Below are 18,029 nucleotides of genomic sequence, written 5' to 3'. Positions count from 1 at the left end.
TGTGCCACGATTAAAGGCATGTGCCACCTCCATCCAGCTGATGCTTATAGTTTTAATTGTAGCTTTTTGACATGTGTTTTATATATCATATATATATATATATCATTTTTTGCTCAGTACTCAGTACTGATGATGGAGTTATGAATTAAATCTGTTCATTATGGTTAGGGAGAGGAAGACATTTTGTTAAATGTCTTTGACAGATTTTGACAAGATCATTTTTTTAAAAAAACATGTCAATATATTAAAGTACCTGAAAGATGCTGGTTTTGACTGCTGCCAAACCTTCCAACGTGAGTTTGATCCCTGGGACACACATGCTAGAAGGAGAGCCCTGATCACTGCAAGTTGTCCTCTGACCTCCACACAAGCACTCACACAGAAAACATCTATCCACATACAAAGATTTTTAAGATCCAAACTCTGCTTTTCCCCTTCAGTTTTTGTTTGTTTGTTTTGGGTAGTTTCTTGCTATGTATATAGCATATTTTGGATAGCAGAAGACCAGTCTTACATTTTTCTTAATAGACAACACTTACTAAATAATTGGCTTGAAGGCAGTCTGCCTCAGAGGCTGTTCCTACAGTTACTCTAATGGCTATAATTGTAAAAGGTCTTTGGTACAGTGGAAACTGCCAGATGCACTGCCATTTGATCTAAAAAGGTCACGGGAAAGGGACATTTAAATTAAGTTATAAATTACAATTGAAGAACAATATTTTGATGTGTGAGACCAGAGATGTCAGAGCAGGGAGATGTAATTCATGGATTCATTATAGAACAGAGGTGCCTGACAGCTGAGCCATGCCAAAGGAAAATTTATTTGCAACATCATGTAGGCAGAAATGGCAGCTCCTGTGAGAAGCCAGAGCAGAAACTGGAAACCTTGTGGTAATACTCGGGTTTATGCTAATGAGGAAGCTAGAGACCCAGAGATGTTTAATGACTGCTGTAATGTAAATGAGGTGTTCTGACATTGTGCACATTTTCAGTCTTATTTAAATTAAGACCTCATCCTTGCTCTGTAAAATAATATACTGTATAACCAGGCATTAAGGCTGATTCTTTCATCTCTGTGTCCAGCATACAGAGTTACAGAAATTCGAGAATTGTTGAGGCAGGAGAGTTAAGGCTTGAGACAGGATTTCTATGCATGGCAGCTTTGAGAAAGGGTATAATTTAATGTTTATGGCAGTCCCTGAGAAGTTCAATCATGAGTTAATTAAACTGTAGGCAGTCATTAAGTATTATTTATTCTTTTGAGAGGCTTGCCAGTAAAGCACTTATATATATTAAATTATAGAAAGTAATAAGCATGGGATGATTTGTCGGGTAGAGTAAGAGAAGCACATTTAACTTAGGCAATTATGCAGAAATGTGTTTTTCTTCTTGTGGCATGATCCATCGTCACTGCTAATCAGGAAGGGTCAGGGCCTGTAAGGAGCCTCTGAACAGTCTGAGCCATGTATAAACCACGGTAGGGTCTATACTATTTAAATCTCATGCTGTCCCAATGTGTTTCATGTAAAGCTTCCCGTGGTTTCATGATGAGCACAGGGCTGCTAACAAGCCCATTTGACAGGTGACACTGTCCATTCCACAGTTCAGGCTAGAGCTCCTAACAAGAATCTGACCCTAGGCCCTGGAGAGATGGCTCGGAAGTGAAAACACTTACCTGGATCCTGATTCCTTCCCTAGCACCCATGTGGCAGCTCATAACCACCTGTTACTCTCGTTCCAAGTTCTCATACCCTCTTCCAGCCTCCGTGGGTAAAACATTCATACAGATAGTTTTTGTTGTTTGTTTGTTTGTTTTGGGGGGGTAAGAGTTTGAAGCCGGGCAGTGGTACAGCATGCTTTGGGAGGCCAAGGCAGGTAGATCTTTGAATTTGAGGCCTGCGTGGTGTACAGAGAGAGTTCCAGGACAGTCGGGGCTACACAAAGAAACTCTGTCTTCTGTAGGGGAGGCGGGGGCAGAATTTGACTCTGTCTTGGATCCCGTGTCCTCTTTACAAAGCTACAGAAAGCATTGGAAGGAATCCTTGGCAGGTTCTGGTTCAGCTGTGGAAGGGGCCCAGTTAAACACACAGTATTTGGCTCTGTGGGTCTTCAGAGCAGTTACCTTTCTTAGAGTGGAAACAAATGTTTCCCAGAAGCTGCTGTTTTTAAACAGCGAAGTCCTCTGCCATGTCCTTGTAACAGGCCTGGCCTGTTTCTCACTGTGTGTATTGGTAGTTTCTATGGATTGCTGCTCAGTAGCTAGTTCTTTGTAGATTAGTCTGTGGTCCCCAAACATCCTGCTTCTCCAGTGCACTCTGCTTTGCTGAGCAGGAGATGGGGTGGGGCTAGATCCCGGAAGAGGTTTGTGTGTGCTCTTCGACAAAGTGGTGCCAAAGATGGAGGAAAGGACGTGTTGTGGCCAAGCCTGTGTGGTGCAAGGCAGGGGACACAGGATGCTCGGCTAGAAAGAGCAAATTGTGATGGAGCCGGTAAAACTTGTAGATTCGGGGACTGGAGAGATGGCTCAGAGGTTTAGAGCACTGCTTGCTCTTGCAGAGGTCCTGAGCTCAATTCCCAGCAACCACATGGTGGCTCACCACCATGTATAGTGAGATCTGGTGCCCTCTTCTGGCATTCAGGCAGAGCATTGTATACATAATAAAATAAAATTTAAAAATTAAACAAACAAACAAATTGGTAGATTCATGAAGGATTTCCCCTTTGTTAGCAGATTTTCATTTTTAAGTCCTAGTTCTTTGGCTGAAGACAAACAATACTAAAACAAAACAACCAAAAAGTCATGTTGACCCCTCCTAGGATACCCCCTGTGAGTTTGGATGTGGTTTCCCTGAATGACACCCTGGTTTAGTGGGCTGGATGGCAGGCAGTCTTAATGCCTCGCTCCTCACTTGCTTTCAAAGATCAAGAAATCGAGTCATGATTCTACTTTTACAGAGTGTTTTTTTTTTCAGTAGTTCCAAAATATACAGTTCTCCGTGCTTTCCGTGAAAATTGCATTTAATCCCAGATCTTATCTGTCCAGCTTGGCTACAAAAATGAACAGTAGGGTTTAATTACCAGTTGTCCTGCGTTGATTGACTTACCGTGACTACAAAGTGAGGGTTTTCCCACTCGCTTTCTCGGTACTGTGTCGGTACTGCTTCTTTCCCCAGCTTTCTTTGGGGATCTTTCACGTCAGTAATAGTTAGAGGCCTGCAGTGAATGTCGTCACTGAACAGCTGTAGCTCAGTCATCCTGACCAGGTGTTTCAAAATTGGAAACCTGGAGGCAGGAGAAATGGCTTAGCAGTCAAGAGAAGTTGCTGCTTTTGCCTAAGACCAGAATTTTTTTCCTAGCAGCCGTATCATGTGGCCATATTGTCACTAGGCCTCTCCAAGAACCTTCTCTCACATGGCATAAATGCACAAACACACAGACATGAATAAAATAATTATAAAAAGGAGCAATATGTTAACTTTAAAACATTTGAAACCTAGACAGTGAGCCATTTAGGTAAGGTCTTGTTATCAAGCGTGAGCACTTGGCCCCGAGCCCGCACGTAGACTGAACCAGCTCCTGCAAGCCGTCCTCCGGCCTCGACAAGCCTGCCATAGCACACGTGCTCCTTTCCCTCCTTGTCTCCTTCCCCAGTCCCTCCTCCCTCTCCCCGTACTCATACATGAGTGAATGTTAAAAATTAAAAATAAAACAACAAAGACTGAAATTCATAGGCCTTAAGTCTTTGAATATATACTTTGATAAAGGAAAACAATTTTAACAGCCATTTTAGAGAATGAAATAAGGTAGCTAGTATTTTGGTTAAATTTACCAAATTTCACTGGCATGAGGAATGTGTGGAAATGTCCATTTTAGATCCTCCTTCAATTGGCCTACTTGTTCATGGTGGGTCAAGTAGAGCGGGTAGAATCCAGCTGCTCAGTAGTAGCCTGGCATCTGAGTGGGTGCGAATCTGCCCTCTGCGGCACTGCTTCTCTGTACACTGTACATACATTCCCTGTGTCCGTTATCTGTTGTTCTGTCGTTCATACTTTGTCCATTCCAGAGGGCCTAACATAGGTGAGCACAAAATGGGTCCACAGTTAAAGGCATGAGGAGGTCCTGTATCCAGGCCTTCCCTAACATGCTCCAGAAATAGCCTAACCTGTTATGGAACTGTGTAGACCATAGGTACTTGTAGAATATTAAAAATGTGTCTTTGGTGAAACATGATTACAGTTACATGCTCTCCCTCCAGCCCCCAATCTTTCTTTCTACTGTTTGAGTTAATTGCAATCCAGAACTGTAAGTGTTTGAACATGGTGGTACTCTAGTCCAGGCAAACAGGAGGCTGTGGAGTTTCCAGCCCTCCTTAGATACATAATGAGCTGTGAGCTATCTATGTGGAGCCCTGTCCTAGACAGGTCTCACTGTATAGCCCTGGCTGGCCTCAAACTCAGAGATACGCTTGCCTCTCCCTCCCAGGTATATTATCAAGCTTAGCCCTAACTATCACCCCCTACCCCAATCCATCCCCCCCCCCCCTTTTTTTCCCCAATTGGAAGCAGGGTATCTCTATATAGTCCTAGCTATCCTGGACCTACCCTATAGACCAGGCTGGTATCAAACTTACAGAGATCCACCTCTGCCTTCTGAGTGCTGAGACTAAAGCAGACACTATTTCAAGGCAGTAACAGTGAAAGTTGGGCTCTCTCTGGAACTCTGTTGACCACTAGAATTTAGATGTCACAGGCCACCAGGAAAAGTGATTCATCTTTTGCCAGATTTGTTAGGATGAGGGTAGGAGGTGTCCATAACATAAAGTTTTCTTCTGTTTAAAGCTGTATCACTGTTGGGCTGTGGTGGCACACACCTTTAATCCCAGCACTAGGGAGGCAAAGGTGGGTCTTTATGAGTTCAAGGCCAGCCTGGTCTACAGAGTGAGTTCCAGGGCAGCCAAGGCTACACATAGAAACCTTGTCTCAAAACAGAACAAAGCAAAATGGCTCCAAACCAAAACTGTATGACACAGGGCTGGGAAGATGCTTACCAGTTAAGCAAGCATCTGCTGCTCTTGCAGAGGACGGGTTATCAGCACCCATATGGTGCAGTTCCAGGAAATTCAACATTCTCTTCTGGCCTCCATTCCAGCAAACAGTCATACACACAAAAATAAATACAGTTTTAAAATGAAATCATTCTGGTTTTGGTGTTATTTAACATGTAAATTGTATTGATATATATATATAAATAATAAAAATGACTTAATTATATGAAAAATTCCAGAAATAAACAAGTCATAGATGTCATGCAAACTTTTTATGCTATATTGTTATAACTATTCTAGTTAAGATAAATTTTATCATTCACGTGAATATTTAGGGAAACACTTGTTTTATATAGGTGCCACCATCCATTTCAGGCATCCACTGAGAGTCTTGGAAGCTTTCTTCTATGGATAAGGGGACGGTAGTGTTTCTTTTTCTTTTCTTTCTTCCCACCCCACCCCGGTTTTTGTTTGTTTGTTTGTTTGTTTTTGTTTTTTTTCCTCGAGACAGGGCTTCTGTGTGTAGCCGGGGAACTCTCTCTCTGTAGACCAGGCAGACCTCAAGCTCAAAGATCCATGTGCCTCTGCCTCCCAAGTGCTGGGATTAAAGGTATGCACCACTGCTATTCTGCATGGTGCTTTTTAAAGATCTGAAACCATCACCCACTCTGCCTTCAGTGGCAGAGATGGCTTAGCAGTTAAGAGCATATACTGCTCTGCAGAAGGCTCAAGTCTGACTCTCAGCATCCATGTCAGGCATCTTTCAATCACCTGTAACTCCTGCTCCAAGGGACCTGGATTCCACAACTACCTGTACTTATGTGCATGCACACACAGACGCATGTGCAGAGATACACATACATGTAGTTGAAATAAATGTTTTTGTTTGTCTGTTTTTGTTTTTTCAAGACAAGGTTTTTCTGTGCAGCCTTGGCTGTCATGTACTCATTCTGGGGACCAGGCTGGCCTCCAACTCATAGAGATCCACCTGCCTCCGCCTTCGAAGTGCTGGGATTATAGGCATGTGCCACTGTGTGTGGCATCTGACAAGTTATTTTAGTGTGCTTTATGATGTGAGTGTGTGTGTATAAATTTTTTAAGGTGGTTAAAAGGTGGTGATTATGATAAAAGAAGGCAGTGTCCCTCTAGCAAGATTCCCTGTGGTTCCCTCGGAAGAGGGCATGCAAAACAGCCATTTGTCCTAGCTTTTGTGCCAGCTTTTGTCACATTTGGATACACCATAGTGCTAGGCCAGCTTTACTCACTCTAGAAAGATTCTGTCATTCTGGCAGGTAATCTCACACTTGTTTCTTCCCAGTTGTATGTTTGTTTTGGAAAGGATGGGTGGTGGTCCCTGCGTATTGCTTGAGCTCATCGGGGAGAGGCCAGGAATAGGAATATGTTAAGAGGCTGGCGATAGGCCAGTTGCTTGTTGAGAGTAGAAACCCATGAGCAAAGGGGGTCAGGCTACCGTCCTGGTTGCTTCAGGAGACACTGTGATCTTAAGCATGTCCACACGGAGGCTCGTATGCACAGGTGTGATGGTGGGAGTGATGCCGCTTCGTCCATTCAATACCCCACCAGAAGTCGGCTGTGGGTCTTGTGCAGGCAGCAGTGTATTCTCTGATAAAGCAGTAGCCACTCATACTTCTTCAGCTGTAACTTAAAGCTCTCTCTAGTTCACCCAGAGGCAGGCAGGCTGATATTTTATTTCAGTTTGCTTCTAGACCAGGCTGTATGTTCTTAGGAGTAATTTCCTGATCCCAGATACATAAAATTTAATGTTTAAAAAAGTTCCCATGTACTGTACTACTAGGAGTTTTCACCAAACTTCACAAACTGTAGTATCCTGTGTCTTTTTGTTTATTACCTCACCAATCTTAAGCCTGGTGCTACATGCCTTTAGTTTTTGGTCCCGGTACTCAGAAGGCAGAGGCAGGTAGATCTCTGTGAATTTGAGGTAAACCTGGCTGATACAGTGAGACCCTATCTAAGAAAACAAAACAAAACAAAACTGGCCTGAGAGTGCTTCTTCTTTTTGTCTCTTTGTGACTTTCCCTTTCCAGCCCCGTGTGTGTGTGTGTGTGTGTGTGTGTGTGTGTGTGTGCGTGCGTGCATGCGCATGCGTGCGTAAACCAAAAGTTGACATCACGTGTCTTCCTTAACACTATCTTCTTTTCTTTTTTAAATATATTTAAGATTGGATTGGATAGGTTGTATTAGTCCTAGTACATTTTCATGGAATAGTGACAGGACTTTACAAATACCGTAAGAACTCTTTTCCTCTTATAAGGTTACCTTGTCTGGTCTCTGTATGAGGGCTTTCACCTTCTTTTATTGTATCTTTATTTGTCCTGTTTGACTGTCTTCTCTTAGAGGTCTGATCTTTTCTGAAGATGAAATGGAAGGGATCTGGGTGAAAGGGAAGATGGGGGAGCTAGGATTGGAAGAAGGGCGAATTATGGCTGGGGTGTATATATATAAAATTAAAATATATTTTAATTTTATACTTATAATTATGTGTATATGTCTATGTTCACGTGACTGTAGGTTCCCACAGAGATTGAGACATTGGATCCTCTGGAGCTGGAGTTACAGGCAGTTGTGAACCACCCAGGATGAGTGCTGGACCCTGAGTCAGGCCTCTGGAAGAGCAGTATGATCTCCTAGCACCTCCCCACCATAATTTTTGAGATAGACTCTTACCGAAGCTGGAGTTTAGCAGCCCAGCAAGTTATTTGCTCATAAATGGTGGGAATTTAATGCAAGCAGACCAGCTCCATGGTCCATAGTTTCCCATGCTGCCTCATCATTATCCATCCACTAGAGTGGCTGCTTATAAAAATGTTATTAATTTTCCCCCTGAGCTTTTTATTAGAAGTTTCAATTTGATCATCTTGATTTTATTTTAAATTATCACTGAAATATGTGCTTTTTAAATTGAATAGGCATATAAATTTTCCTTCTGTTCAGTTTTATTTCATGTTATATCATTAAAAGTCCTTATTATATTAGAGAACTTGGCAAATGCCTACTTGTTTTAAGCAGAGTATGAACATCTGACTCTATTTTACTCTTTTGTACATCTGAAAGAAGGCAGGCTACAGAGACTGGATAATAATAGCTTAATAAGTGTAGGTAAACTGAGGTTTCAGCATGGATGGAGTTCACCAAGGAACAGTAGTTGAAGGTTTTTTTTCTTTCACTTAATAGAGTAAGCATGTTTCAGGGTCATCTTGAGGTGCAGCCTGGGTGACATTGGGCTCACACAGAAGCACGTGTGTGAGAGGGCTTATGGTGGGAAGAAAGGTTTCCGCCAGGGTTTTAGAGAGAGAGTATTGTGGTTTGAAGGTGTTCATCCTTCTGCCCAGTGGCTCCCATCATCATCTGGAAGGAAAGGTGGACAAAGTGCTTTTGGAGGACAGGAGTACTGAGTGGGGTGCAGCACAGCCTGCTGCTGGGAAACTGTGGTACGAGCTTCGGTAGGAAAGGAGCCTGCTCCGAAGGGCCGTCTTCTTCATTTAGAGCTGCCATCGCAGAAGTGTGTCTTTGAAAGTCTGTGTTTTGGATCCTTTTAATGATTTCTAGTAAATTACTTCTCTAAAAAGACTAGAAAAGAATCTATATCCTTGGGCTGCTTTGGGAAGAATGTAACCAGAACAGCTGGTCACAGTAGCTCAGAACTATAATAAAGCACTTGGGAGGCTGAATGAGTTCAAGACCAGCCTGGGCTACATAGTGAGACATTGTCTGGAAACAACACAAAAGAATAGAATAAGACCCAGGCTTAGTGGTACACACCCTTAGTCCTAGCACTTGGGAGGCAGAGGCCAGCCTACCTCTGCCTCCAGAGTGTTGGGATTAAAGACGTACAAAACCACTGCCATACATTAATGCTGTTCTTATTGTCAGAATATTGTGTTTTACTTGTCTCCTTCCCTATGCAAATCAGCGTTCTGTTACTGTAACAATTACCTGAGCTACATCGTATTGGAAAGATAGAAGGTTGTTTATTTTGCCCTGACTTCGGTTGTGTGGTTGCTTGACCAATTTGCTTTGTGCTTGTAGTTGAGCAACATGTTATGTAGTAGAGAGTATGAAGGAGGAGGCCATTCACCTCAGGGTAGATGGGAACCAAAACAGACTTGTGTCCCTATAGGTGCCCCCCAAAGCTTCAATACCTGTATCAAAGACAACACAAGGGTAAGGGTTAGGTTGGGAGGGCACTAGTCATCTGACCATCCCTTACCACAAAATATTGTCCTTCCCTGGCTCCTCTAAAAAGAGTGTATGTGTGCGTGTGTGTGTGTGGAGAGAGAGAGAGAGAGAGAGAGAGAGAGAGAGAGAGAGAGAGAGAGAGATTGAGAGAGAATATAAAGGTAATTATTGATTTGCTTCCATGTCAATGTGGTACAGTTAATTAACTAAGGTCATTGTCGTCTCAGCTACATGAAAGCAGTTACGATGCTGGCAAAGCCCTGCAGCGCCTGGTAAAGAAGCCTGTGCCCAAGCTGATCGAGAAGTGCTGGACAGAGGACGAAGTGGTGAGCATCAACCTGTCTGTGCTTTGTGTTCTGGGCCTTTGGGATGGTTCTCTTCATATGTAACCTCTCTATTTCCCAGGGAAAGGCACTTATTCAGAAGACAGACTGCCAGTAAAAGAGTCCTTGCTATACAAGTGTGAGGACCTGAGTTCAGATCCCTAGTATATTTCTCTCTCTCTTTTTTTCTTTTTTAAGCTAAGTGTGATTGTATGTGCACCTAAAGTTGTAGGGAGCAGAGACAGGAGGATTGTGGGCACTTGCTGCCTGCCAGCCTCCCTCTAAATTCAGCGAGAAACCCTGTCTCAAGGAAATAGAACAGAACGGGACCCCTGTGTCCTTCTGTGCTGTCTGTGAGAGGTGCCTGTAATGTATTGCACATCCAAGGAGGAGCTGTAAGAAAGACTTGGTTTGATTTTAGTAGCATTAGGATTCATAGGAGGTGGGAACGATTTCTTTGGGTTTAACAGTTACTCCTAAACAAGGCTGCTGTGAGTTTGAGTTTGTTTGGGGTTAGTGTGTGATATTTCCCTATTTTAAGACCCAACCACGCCAAAACCAGAACCTGGAATAGTGTTGGTGACTTGAATTCAAGCCACTAAAAGCAGTTGCTCCAAAGCAGGAAGCATAGACTTGATTGAACACTAAAGGACATGGGAAGGGAAAGGTGCCCACACACAGATGAACAACCTTGCAATTCCCATCCCACAGACCTCATGAAGCTGTATCCCGGCTAGTGACTTTTGAAAGGTTTTTCCTGTGACTTTGCACTGTGACAGTGACTGCTTGACCTTTGCCCTTGAGGTAGACTGCAGTTGAAATATACAGAGTTGGTGGAAAGTTCCTCAATTCTGTTCTAAAGCATGATAAGTAAAAGTATTTAAAAGTGCCTTTTTGACACTGCTCACTTTAATTCACGCAATAGTATTCATTGCAGGCCTACTGTGTGCCAGGTCCTGTACTGGGAGCAATGTTGACAACATGGTATTCCTTAGAGTCCTAAGAGGGAAACCATGGTAACTCGGTATGAGTGGTAGGATGTGCCCAGGAAACAGTAGGCTAAAGATGGGAACAGTTGGGCAGGGCACTGCCTTAAATAACTGGGATAGGAGGATCTTTCTGGAGTGAGAAGGGGAGCCTTTTTGAAGGACTTCAGGGAGAAAAAAAAATTCTAGGGACTTTGGTGAAAACTCTGAATGGTATGTACAAGAAATAGGGAGGGTTGTGGCTGGGACACAGTGAAGAGGGGGCGAAGGGAGAACGTGGTTCCCAAAGGCAGTATAAGTGCAGCATGCTGAACTGTGGTTAGATGTTGTCATTGGTTCCACAAATAAATTTTCTGAGTTAGTGGGCTTTTTCAGGGTGAGGCCCATGCATAAGCAAAGCAGAGCCACAGGGATCTCATGTTCAGGTGACAGCTAAGGCAAAAAGAAACAAACAAAAACAAGAAATTGAGTTATTTTGAGAGGTCAGGCTGACACTCTTTCACCATAAGCCTGTTTTTTAGGAGATGGCCTTCTGCTTGATAAGATTTTCAGTTCTTCAAAAGCCTTTTCAGAGGAAGATAACAGGAGAGGAAAGGATGGAGCCACAGTATAAACTCCTCTGAGATGTCCCTCTATCTTGACCTGTCCCAGGGCATCCTGCCAGTGCAAGCTGCCTCTCTTCATTCCTGATCTTTTGAGCACATCTCCTCACTCCTGTCACCCTGTCTTTTGGGGATTCCTGCACCTTCTCCTACCTCCTCCAGTTCTTGCCTCCACCCTATGCTCCCTTACTGTTCCACCTCCCACTGCTTCAGCCCTGACTCCCCTCTGCTTTCTCTCATGACCTTTCATTCCCTCTGGAATTGTTAGAGGACATAACACAGAGTTCTCTCTTCTGCCTGAAAGAAAGCTGGTTTCCTTTTCCTGCAGTACTTCTCATGCTGCCTTGGCTGCTCTGGGATCTTGAGCCAGAAAGGTGGGGGATGAGGAGCCTTGGGCATCAGAAAGAATCCAGCTTCATTTTGAAAAACAAAATGGGTTCCAAGATGGTGAACATTCTGAATGTGGGATAATGATCCTTAACTGTTAAGCACATGTTGGTTTGGGCTTATTTTTATCATGTTTGCTTCTTGTTTGAGAAATGTTTTGGCAGTCACTCAGCCCTTGCGAAGCTCAGGGATCAAATGGTTCCCGTGTTGTGAAAGCTAAGCTTTGCTTTCTGAAACCTCAAACCTGGACAGTGAACGAGAAGAAGTGATGAGATGATTGATAGGTGGAAGGAAGCTTCTGAGGCACTGAGATCAAATCTTTGAATAGCTGAACAGTGGCAACAGCAAAATGTCTCTTTCCCTTAGCCTGCCTCTGGTTGTAGAGCACCTGCTGTTGGGTTCACCACCTTATCTCACCTGGGACTCACAGAGAGCAGCCACATGAATGTGTCCCAGCTGAGAGAGATGGAGAAGCCTCTACCTCCCTGTTTTTCCTGCATGCTGTTCTATATACTTGGAACATTTTTGTTATTTTTACTTTGCGTGTTAATTTGATCATAACACTCCGTATCTGACATACCTAAGTGACCTCCACAAAATGGTTGTGAGTGCTGAGGTGAGCCTTCCCCTGCTGGGCCAGAAAGGTACCCTGTACTTTCTCACGTTGGCAAGCACATGCTCCCGGAAGAATTCAGCTCCTGTCCCTCTCAGTGTTAGACCAGTGCTTTCTTATCTTGTTGGTGGAGACCCTTTAGGGGTCACATATCAGATATCCTGCATATCATATTTACATTATGATTCATAACAGTAGCAAAATTATACTTATGAAGTAGCAACAAAATAATTGTACAGTTGGGTTCATGACAACATGAGGAACTGTATTAAAGGGTCACTAGGAAGGTTGAGAGCTGCGGGTGTATACCCTAAATGGACCTTAAAGCTGAGCTCCGTCCTCTGCCTGCTTTGCAGCCATTGTTCCCTTCTATGATCTGTACCTTCTATTTTCTCCTCTTTTTTGTTTGTTTTTATTTTTGTTTTATTGATTCAGGTCTTGTGTATTACTAGGCTCTCAAATTCCTGAGAATGACCTTGATCTTCTAATCCACTTGCCTTTACCCTTCAGGTGCTAGGATGATAAACCCTGTTTTCCTCTTTTTTAAAAAGTTTTTATTTTTAGATAACAATTAAACACAAGCAATCTCTTGGAGGCTAGAGACCTCAGATTGCCTAGGAGCTAGAGTCACAGGCAGTGAGCTACTAATGCTGACTACTCTGCAGGAACAGCAGGTCCCTCACCATCAGCCATCTCTCCAGCCGCTCCACCTCTACTTATGACTGATCGCCTTTCTACTTCATACACTTATTAAAGGTGAGGACTTACTGGGTAAAGTCTCCCGGTGAGGAAGTTGTACATTGTTGTTTGCAAAGATTGTACACCGCATACAAGATTAAGATCATCTTGAGTAATTAAGATCATCTTGAGTCCAGCATTATAAAACTTGTAACGGTTGATATTTATGAACTGATATAAGAACTTTTACATGCTTCCCAAAGTTGACCCTAAATTTTAGACTTTTGGAGCAAGGCCTAGTGGTCCACCTCCCAGCATCTGGGAAGTAGATGTAGGTGGATCTCTCTGTGTTTGAGACCAAGCTGGTCTGCCAGGAGAGTTCCAGGATACTCAGGGGTAGTGCAGCCCTGTCTTGGGTTGGTTTGTGGGTGGATTTTGACTTTTGAAGAAAAGCATTCGGGTTATTATTTATCATATTTGTCAGCAGCAGTATCATAGCAAGCAGCCACTCCTTCTGGAGACCGTAGGAAGCCTTCATCTCATGTAGCAGTCCCTCTCCTGGTTTGTGGAGATGATGTTCTAAGTGAAATTAAGTTGCAGTGAACAATGTAAATCCAATTGTTCTAAAATCAAACTCATCCTAGAGTTGTAGTTAGGAATACTATTACTGTGATACAACACTGTGACCAAAGCAACCTGGGGAGGAAAGGATTTATTTTGCCCACACTTTTACATCACTGCTCATCACTGAAGGAAGTCCAAGCAGGAACTCAAAACAGGGCAGGAATCTAGAGGCAGGAGCTGATGCACAGACCACAGAGGTGTGCTGCTCACTGGCTTGCTCCTTATGGTTTGCTCAGCCATCACAGAACCCAGGACCACTAGCCTAGGAGTGACTCACCCACAATGGGCTGGGCCCTCCCCCAGCAATCACTAATTAAGAACATTGCCTGCAGCCCAATTTTTATGGAGGCCTCTTTTCAATGAAGGCTCTCTCCTCTCTGATCACTCTAGTTTGGTCAAGGTGAAGTAAAAGTAGCCAGCACAGCTGGGAGTGGTAGTGTATATGTTTAATCCTAACACTTAAGAGGCAGATGCAGGTTGATCTCTGAGTTTGAGGCCAGCCTGGTCTATAAAGTGAGTTCCAGGACGGCCAGGGCTACACAGAGAAACCCTGAAATCCAAAAAATAAAACTAGCCACCACAACTAGTTTTTGCCAAATCCGGGAATATTAGTACAAACAAATTCTGCCTTCATAGAGCAGTCGATAACCTTCACAGATGATAAGCTGAGGCCTTATCTCAGGTGACATGGGCTGGGTCAAGAGCAGAGAAGCGTTTTTTGGAAAGCGTGCTTAGAAAACTTATGATTCTTACCATACACTACAGGGTGGGCAAGAGTAAAGGGTTGGACGCTGTCTGTGAGGGTTAAATTGGTGGTTAACCAATTTCACATACATTCTGCTAAAAGCATTATTTCTTTTCAAGAAGTCATCCAAACTGGTAGAAATTATGAAGAGAAAAAGAAGGTATTAAAGACAAATCAGTATGTTAAAATAAAAACACAAATCCTGTGTTTTTGGGTTTTTAATTAAACACGATAAATACATTTAAATATAACCCACTTGGAGCAGATGAAGTCACCCTTCCTTGCTTTGGTAGTTACTAATTCTGTCTGTCTATTTGTGCAAGCCTCTGGTGGCCTCCTGCGGCTGTGCTGTTGCTTATTGTGCTGGGATTCCATTGCTGCTTGCTGCTGTGCTTGTAATTAACATTCAGCCAGCCATTGGTTATGGAAATACTGGGATGCTAACTGAATTCTTGTTAAAATTCTAGGCCTGCACTTCCCTTGTGGAGTTTGGCCTGACTTGCAAGGTTATAAGATTGGGTGCACCACCAAGCTGTGCACTCACTGTTTACTTCCTGTCCTGTTGGCTACATTTGTGTTTGGTTTGGTTTTGTTTTCATGTTGAGTTGTTGTCTTTCACCAAAAAGCTGTCACTCACAGTGAAGCTTTTGTTGTTTACCATATTACAGCAGGGTGGTTCCATCTCATCTTGGGTAACTGTTGATTTTATTGTGAAATAGGCATCCCATTAAATATTTTATATCAGTTTTGTTGTAATCCATTGAGGTGAAAAACCTTGATACAATTGAGCTCTGAAATTTTTAGCCAAACCCACAGTGGTGACAAACACATTGGTCCTGTTTGTGGATTCATTCACAAGTTCATAAGCTTGAAAACATCTAACTCTTTTGTTTGTTTATTTGTTTAAAACTCAGGTTATCATAGATATACCTTTATAACTTCCTTTCAAAATTAATGTGCTACAACAAAGTACTTTTCCGAGTGTTTGTAATCCAGTGAGCAGTGTAGACGGCCGAGGGACTAACCTAATTACAGAGTCCAAACACCATGGGGCCCTCCTCAGTAGCATCTTCAGATGCCTTTGTTATGCCCCTTTGCAGTGTTTGCTTGAGAAAACATTGTTTTCATTGTTCATTCTTTCCAGCCAGGCATTGGGATGTGCCAGAAAACAGAGCTGTTTAATGGGACAAAAATACACTGAATTTTATCTACTATTTGTGTGGCAGCAGGGAAAAAAAAATGTGATTCACAAGCAGAATCAACGTTAAGGTCCAATAACAACTGGGGTCTGTGGAGGTGAAGGCAGAGGAGGGGACAGCCTACTGCAGAGGAAGAGGCTCCCACCACCTCAAGTTAGCCTGCACTGAGGTCGTATCCCATAGTCGTGGTGTTTGGTGTTAAGATCTTACATCCACAACATGGGGAAGGCTTAGTGTGTGGTACTTATTTTAGGAGAGGTACAGTTTTCTGAGCTGGTGATTTTTACATACTGATCTGAATAAAAATGGTTATGGGCATCCTATATGTCACTTAAGATGAGCCTATTTTATTATTTTAAATATATGCCATTTTCCTATGGTTAGAACATGATTAAAATCTGTTGTTTAAACGAAGGAAAGCCCCAGTTGTTCTGTTTTTCTCAATAAAGACTCAGGAGCCAGATGCTGGGATAAAAAGCAGCTACCTCGGAGAGGCAGAAAAAGCACCCAGCTGACCTTCCTTCTCTGCTCAGGTCTGGATGGAAAAAACCCAAAAGGCTCACTAGCTCAACTGACAGATCAGGAGGAAAAGGCCAAAAACCCAAGGCCGAAGGCTTGATAGCCCAAAGCCCCAAAAGCCAGGTTGCTGAGGACCTGAAGCCTAAGCTAAAGCCAGAGCTTGAGCCAAATGCCCTTTCTTCTTGTTCAAGCTGTCTGAAGTACCCCTCAACTCAGAGTCCCTCCTAATCTTTCATCCCTGTCAGCTGGTTTCTTGCTCCGCCTCTTGGCCTAGGGTTAAATTTATTAAGTCCTGTGTACGGAAAGCTCTTGGATTAAAGGTGTGTGCTAGGACTAGGTGAACCACACATAATCACTTGTTTACAATAAACAGAAAGTTCTTGGATTAAAGGTGTGTGATAGGGCTCGATGGCACCAAAGAAACAGGGTGTTATACTTCACAATTTTGGGGTTCACAATGAAATCAAATATCCTGTAACAAAAACCTGCCTAGTGAATCTTTGTTTGTGTAAATACATGTTTTATAACATTGAAGTTTAAATTATATGCTTAGAGTTGAGTGCATGTAAATTGAGCCATATAGTACTGGAATTCTCAGTTTTTGTTTAGTTTTTTGGGATTGGTTCATGCTGTGGAACCCCATTGACTCTAAACTAAGCAGTCTTCTTGCCTCAGTCTTCTGAATATGGGATTTCAAGCATGCATGATGAATGAAGCCTGACTTGAAATTCTGACTACAGGATTTTTGTTTTATTTTTTTGAGACAGGGTCTTACTACGTAGCTCTGGCTGGCCTGGAACTCACAGAGATCCTCCCTTCCTCTGTCTCCTGAGTGCCCGAGTGCTGAGATTAAATACAAGCAAGCACCACCATGCCCAGCTGATTAGAAAAAAAAAATTATATAGGTGTGTATGGGTATGTGCACATGAGGACAGGTATCAGAAGAGGGCAGAAGCATCTGATCCCCGTGGAGCTGGAGTTACTCAGTTGTGAGCCACTGTGTGGGTGCTGGGAACTGAAACCTGGTTCCCTGAAAGAAGAAGACATGTTCTTGACTGCTGAGCCATTCATCCAGACCAAAATTTTAAGCTGAAAAATACTTTTCTTCATATGGAAAATGCAGTATCTAAAACAGAGGTGTGTCTTGTTTACGGCATTACATGCTATCTGTTTAAGGATCGTAAAAGGAACCGTGTAGGTTTTTTTCCAATGACTACTGTTCATCCAGTTTTAAATTAAATAAGTGCTGTTTCTTTCCTCCTGTTTTTTGTTTGTTTGTTTGTTGTTTTCTATTGTGTTTTGTTTTGGACATAGTCACGCTATTTCTCTCAGACCGATCTAGAATGGCAGTCCTCTTGCCTCAGATTCTGAAGTCCTGTGTGGTTTTACAGGCAGCACTACTCCACCAGCTTTAAGTTGACTGGGTTTCTAATGAGCAGCTAAGCTCTTAGCTATAAGAGTAGGAAAGGAAGAAAGATGGGTGCTATGGATGCTTACTGCTGAGAGATGAGCAGCACTGGCTACCCAGCCAGGGATGTGCTTTTCATGACCTAAGGTCAATTCAGACCTTGTCGACTAAGGAAAATCTAAGTGCAGATAAGATTTGCCTAATAGTTCAACTATCAGTAAAACTGGAGTGTTTCCTGTGATTAACACTCCAGCTTTTGAACCAAACCCTCATTTAAAGAAGTCAATAGTGTGGATAGAGTTTATTGTTGAGTCTTTTCGGAAATGAGACAGTGAATTAAAAATTGGTTGTATGTAGAGAAAGATGGTGGAAGGCAATCAGTTCTGTCAACTAGTTTGTAAAAAGATTCTACTGCTTAACAAGTTATAAGGAGAAATATTTTTTAAATCCTTGAATAAATGAAATAGAACAAGCATTAAAGGAGTTTTTTTTTTTTTTCTTAATTCTATTTCACTGCTTATATCAGTTCAAGTTGCCTCTGTGTTAAATCTACAGATTCAGCTGTGACCTTGCCTTTCACATACATGGCTTTAAGCCTCCTTGTTATAGTGTGGTCAAAGAGGTGGGATTTTATTTTCTATTTTTTCCTTTGTAAAGCAGCAGTCATTTTCATTTTCTGTTAC

General features: G+C 42.7%; 1 protein-coding gene across 7 annotated transcripts in view; it reads left to right on the top strand.

Annotated features, from left to right (window-relative positions):
• Rere (arginine-glutamic acid dipeptide repeats) overlaps positions 1 to 18,029 on the top strand; it is a 342,698-nt gene that overhangs the window by 245,291 nt on the left and 79,378 nt on the right. For all 7 annotated transcript variants that reach the window (XM_021648566.2, XM_021648562.2, XM_021648564.2 and 4 more), the window contains one exon: positions 9,490 to 9,588. In XM_021648566.2, coding sequence (XP_021504241.1) covers positions 9,490 to 9,588 — 99 coding nt within the window. The remainder of the gene's footprint in view (positions 1 to 9,489; positions 9,589 to 18,029) is intronic.

The sequence above is a fragment of the Meriones unguiculatus genome, chromosome 3 (genome assembly GCF_030254825.1).
Source record: "Meriones unguiculatus strain TT.TT164.6M chromosome 3, Bangor_MerUng_6.1, whole genome shotgun sequence".
NCBI lineage: Eukaryota > Metazoa > Chordata > Mammalia > Rodentia > Muridae > Meriones > Meriones unguiculatus.
This window is presented reverse-complemented; position numbering and strand designations above follow the sequence as displayed.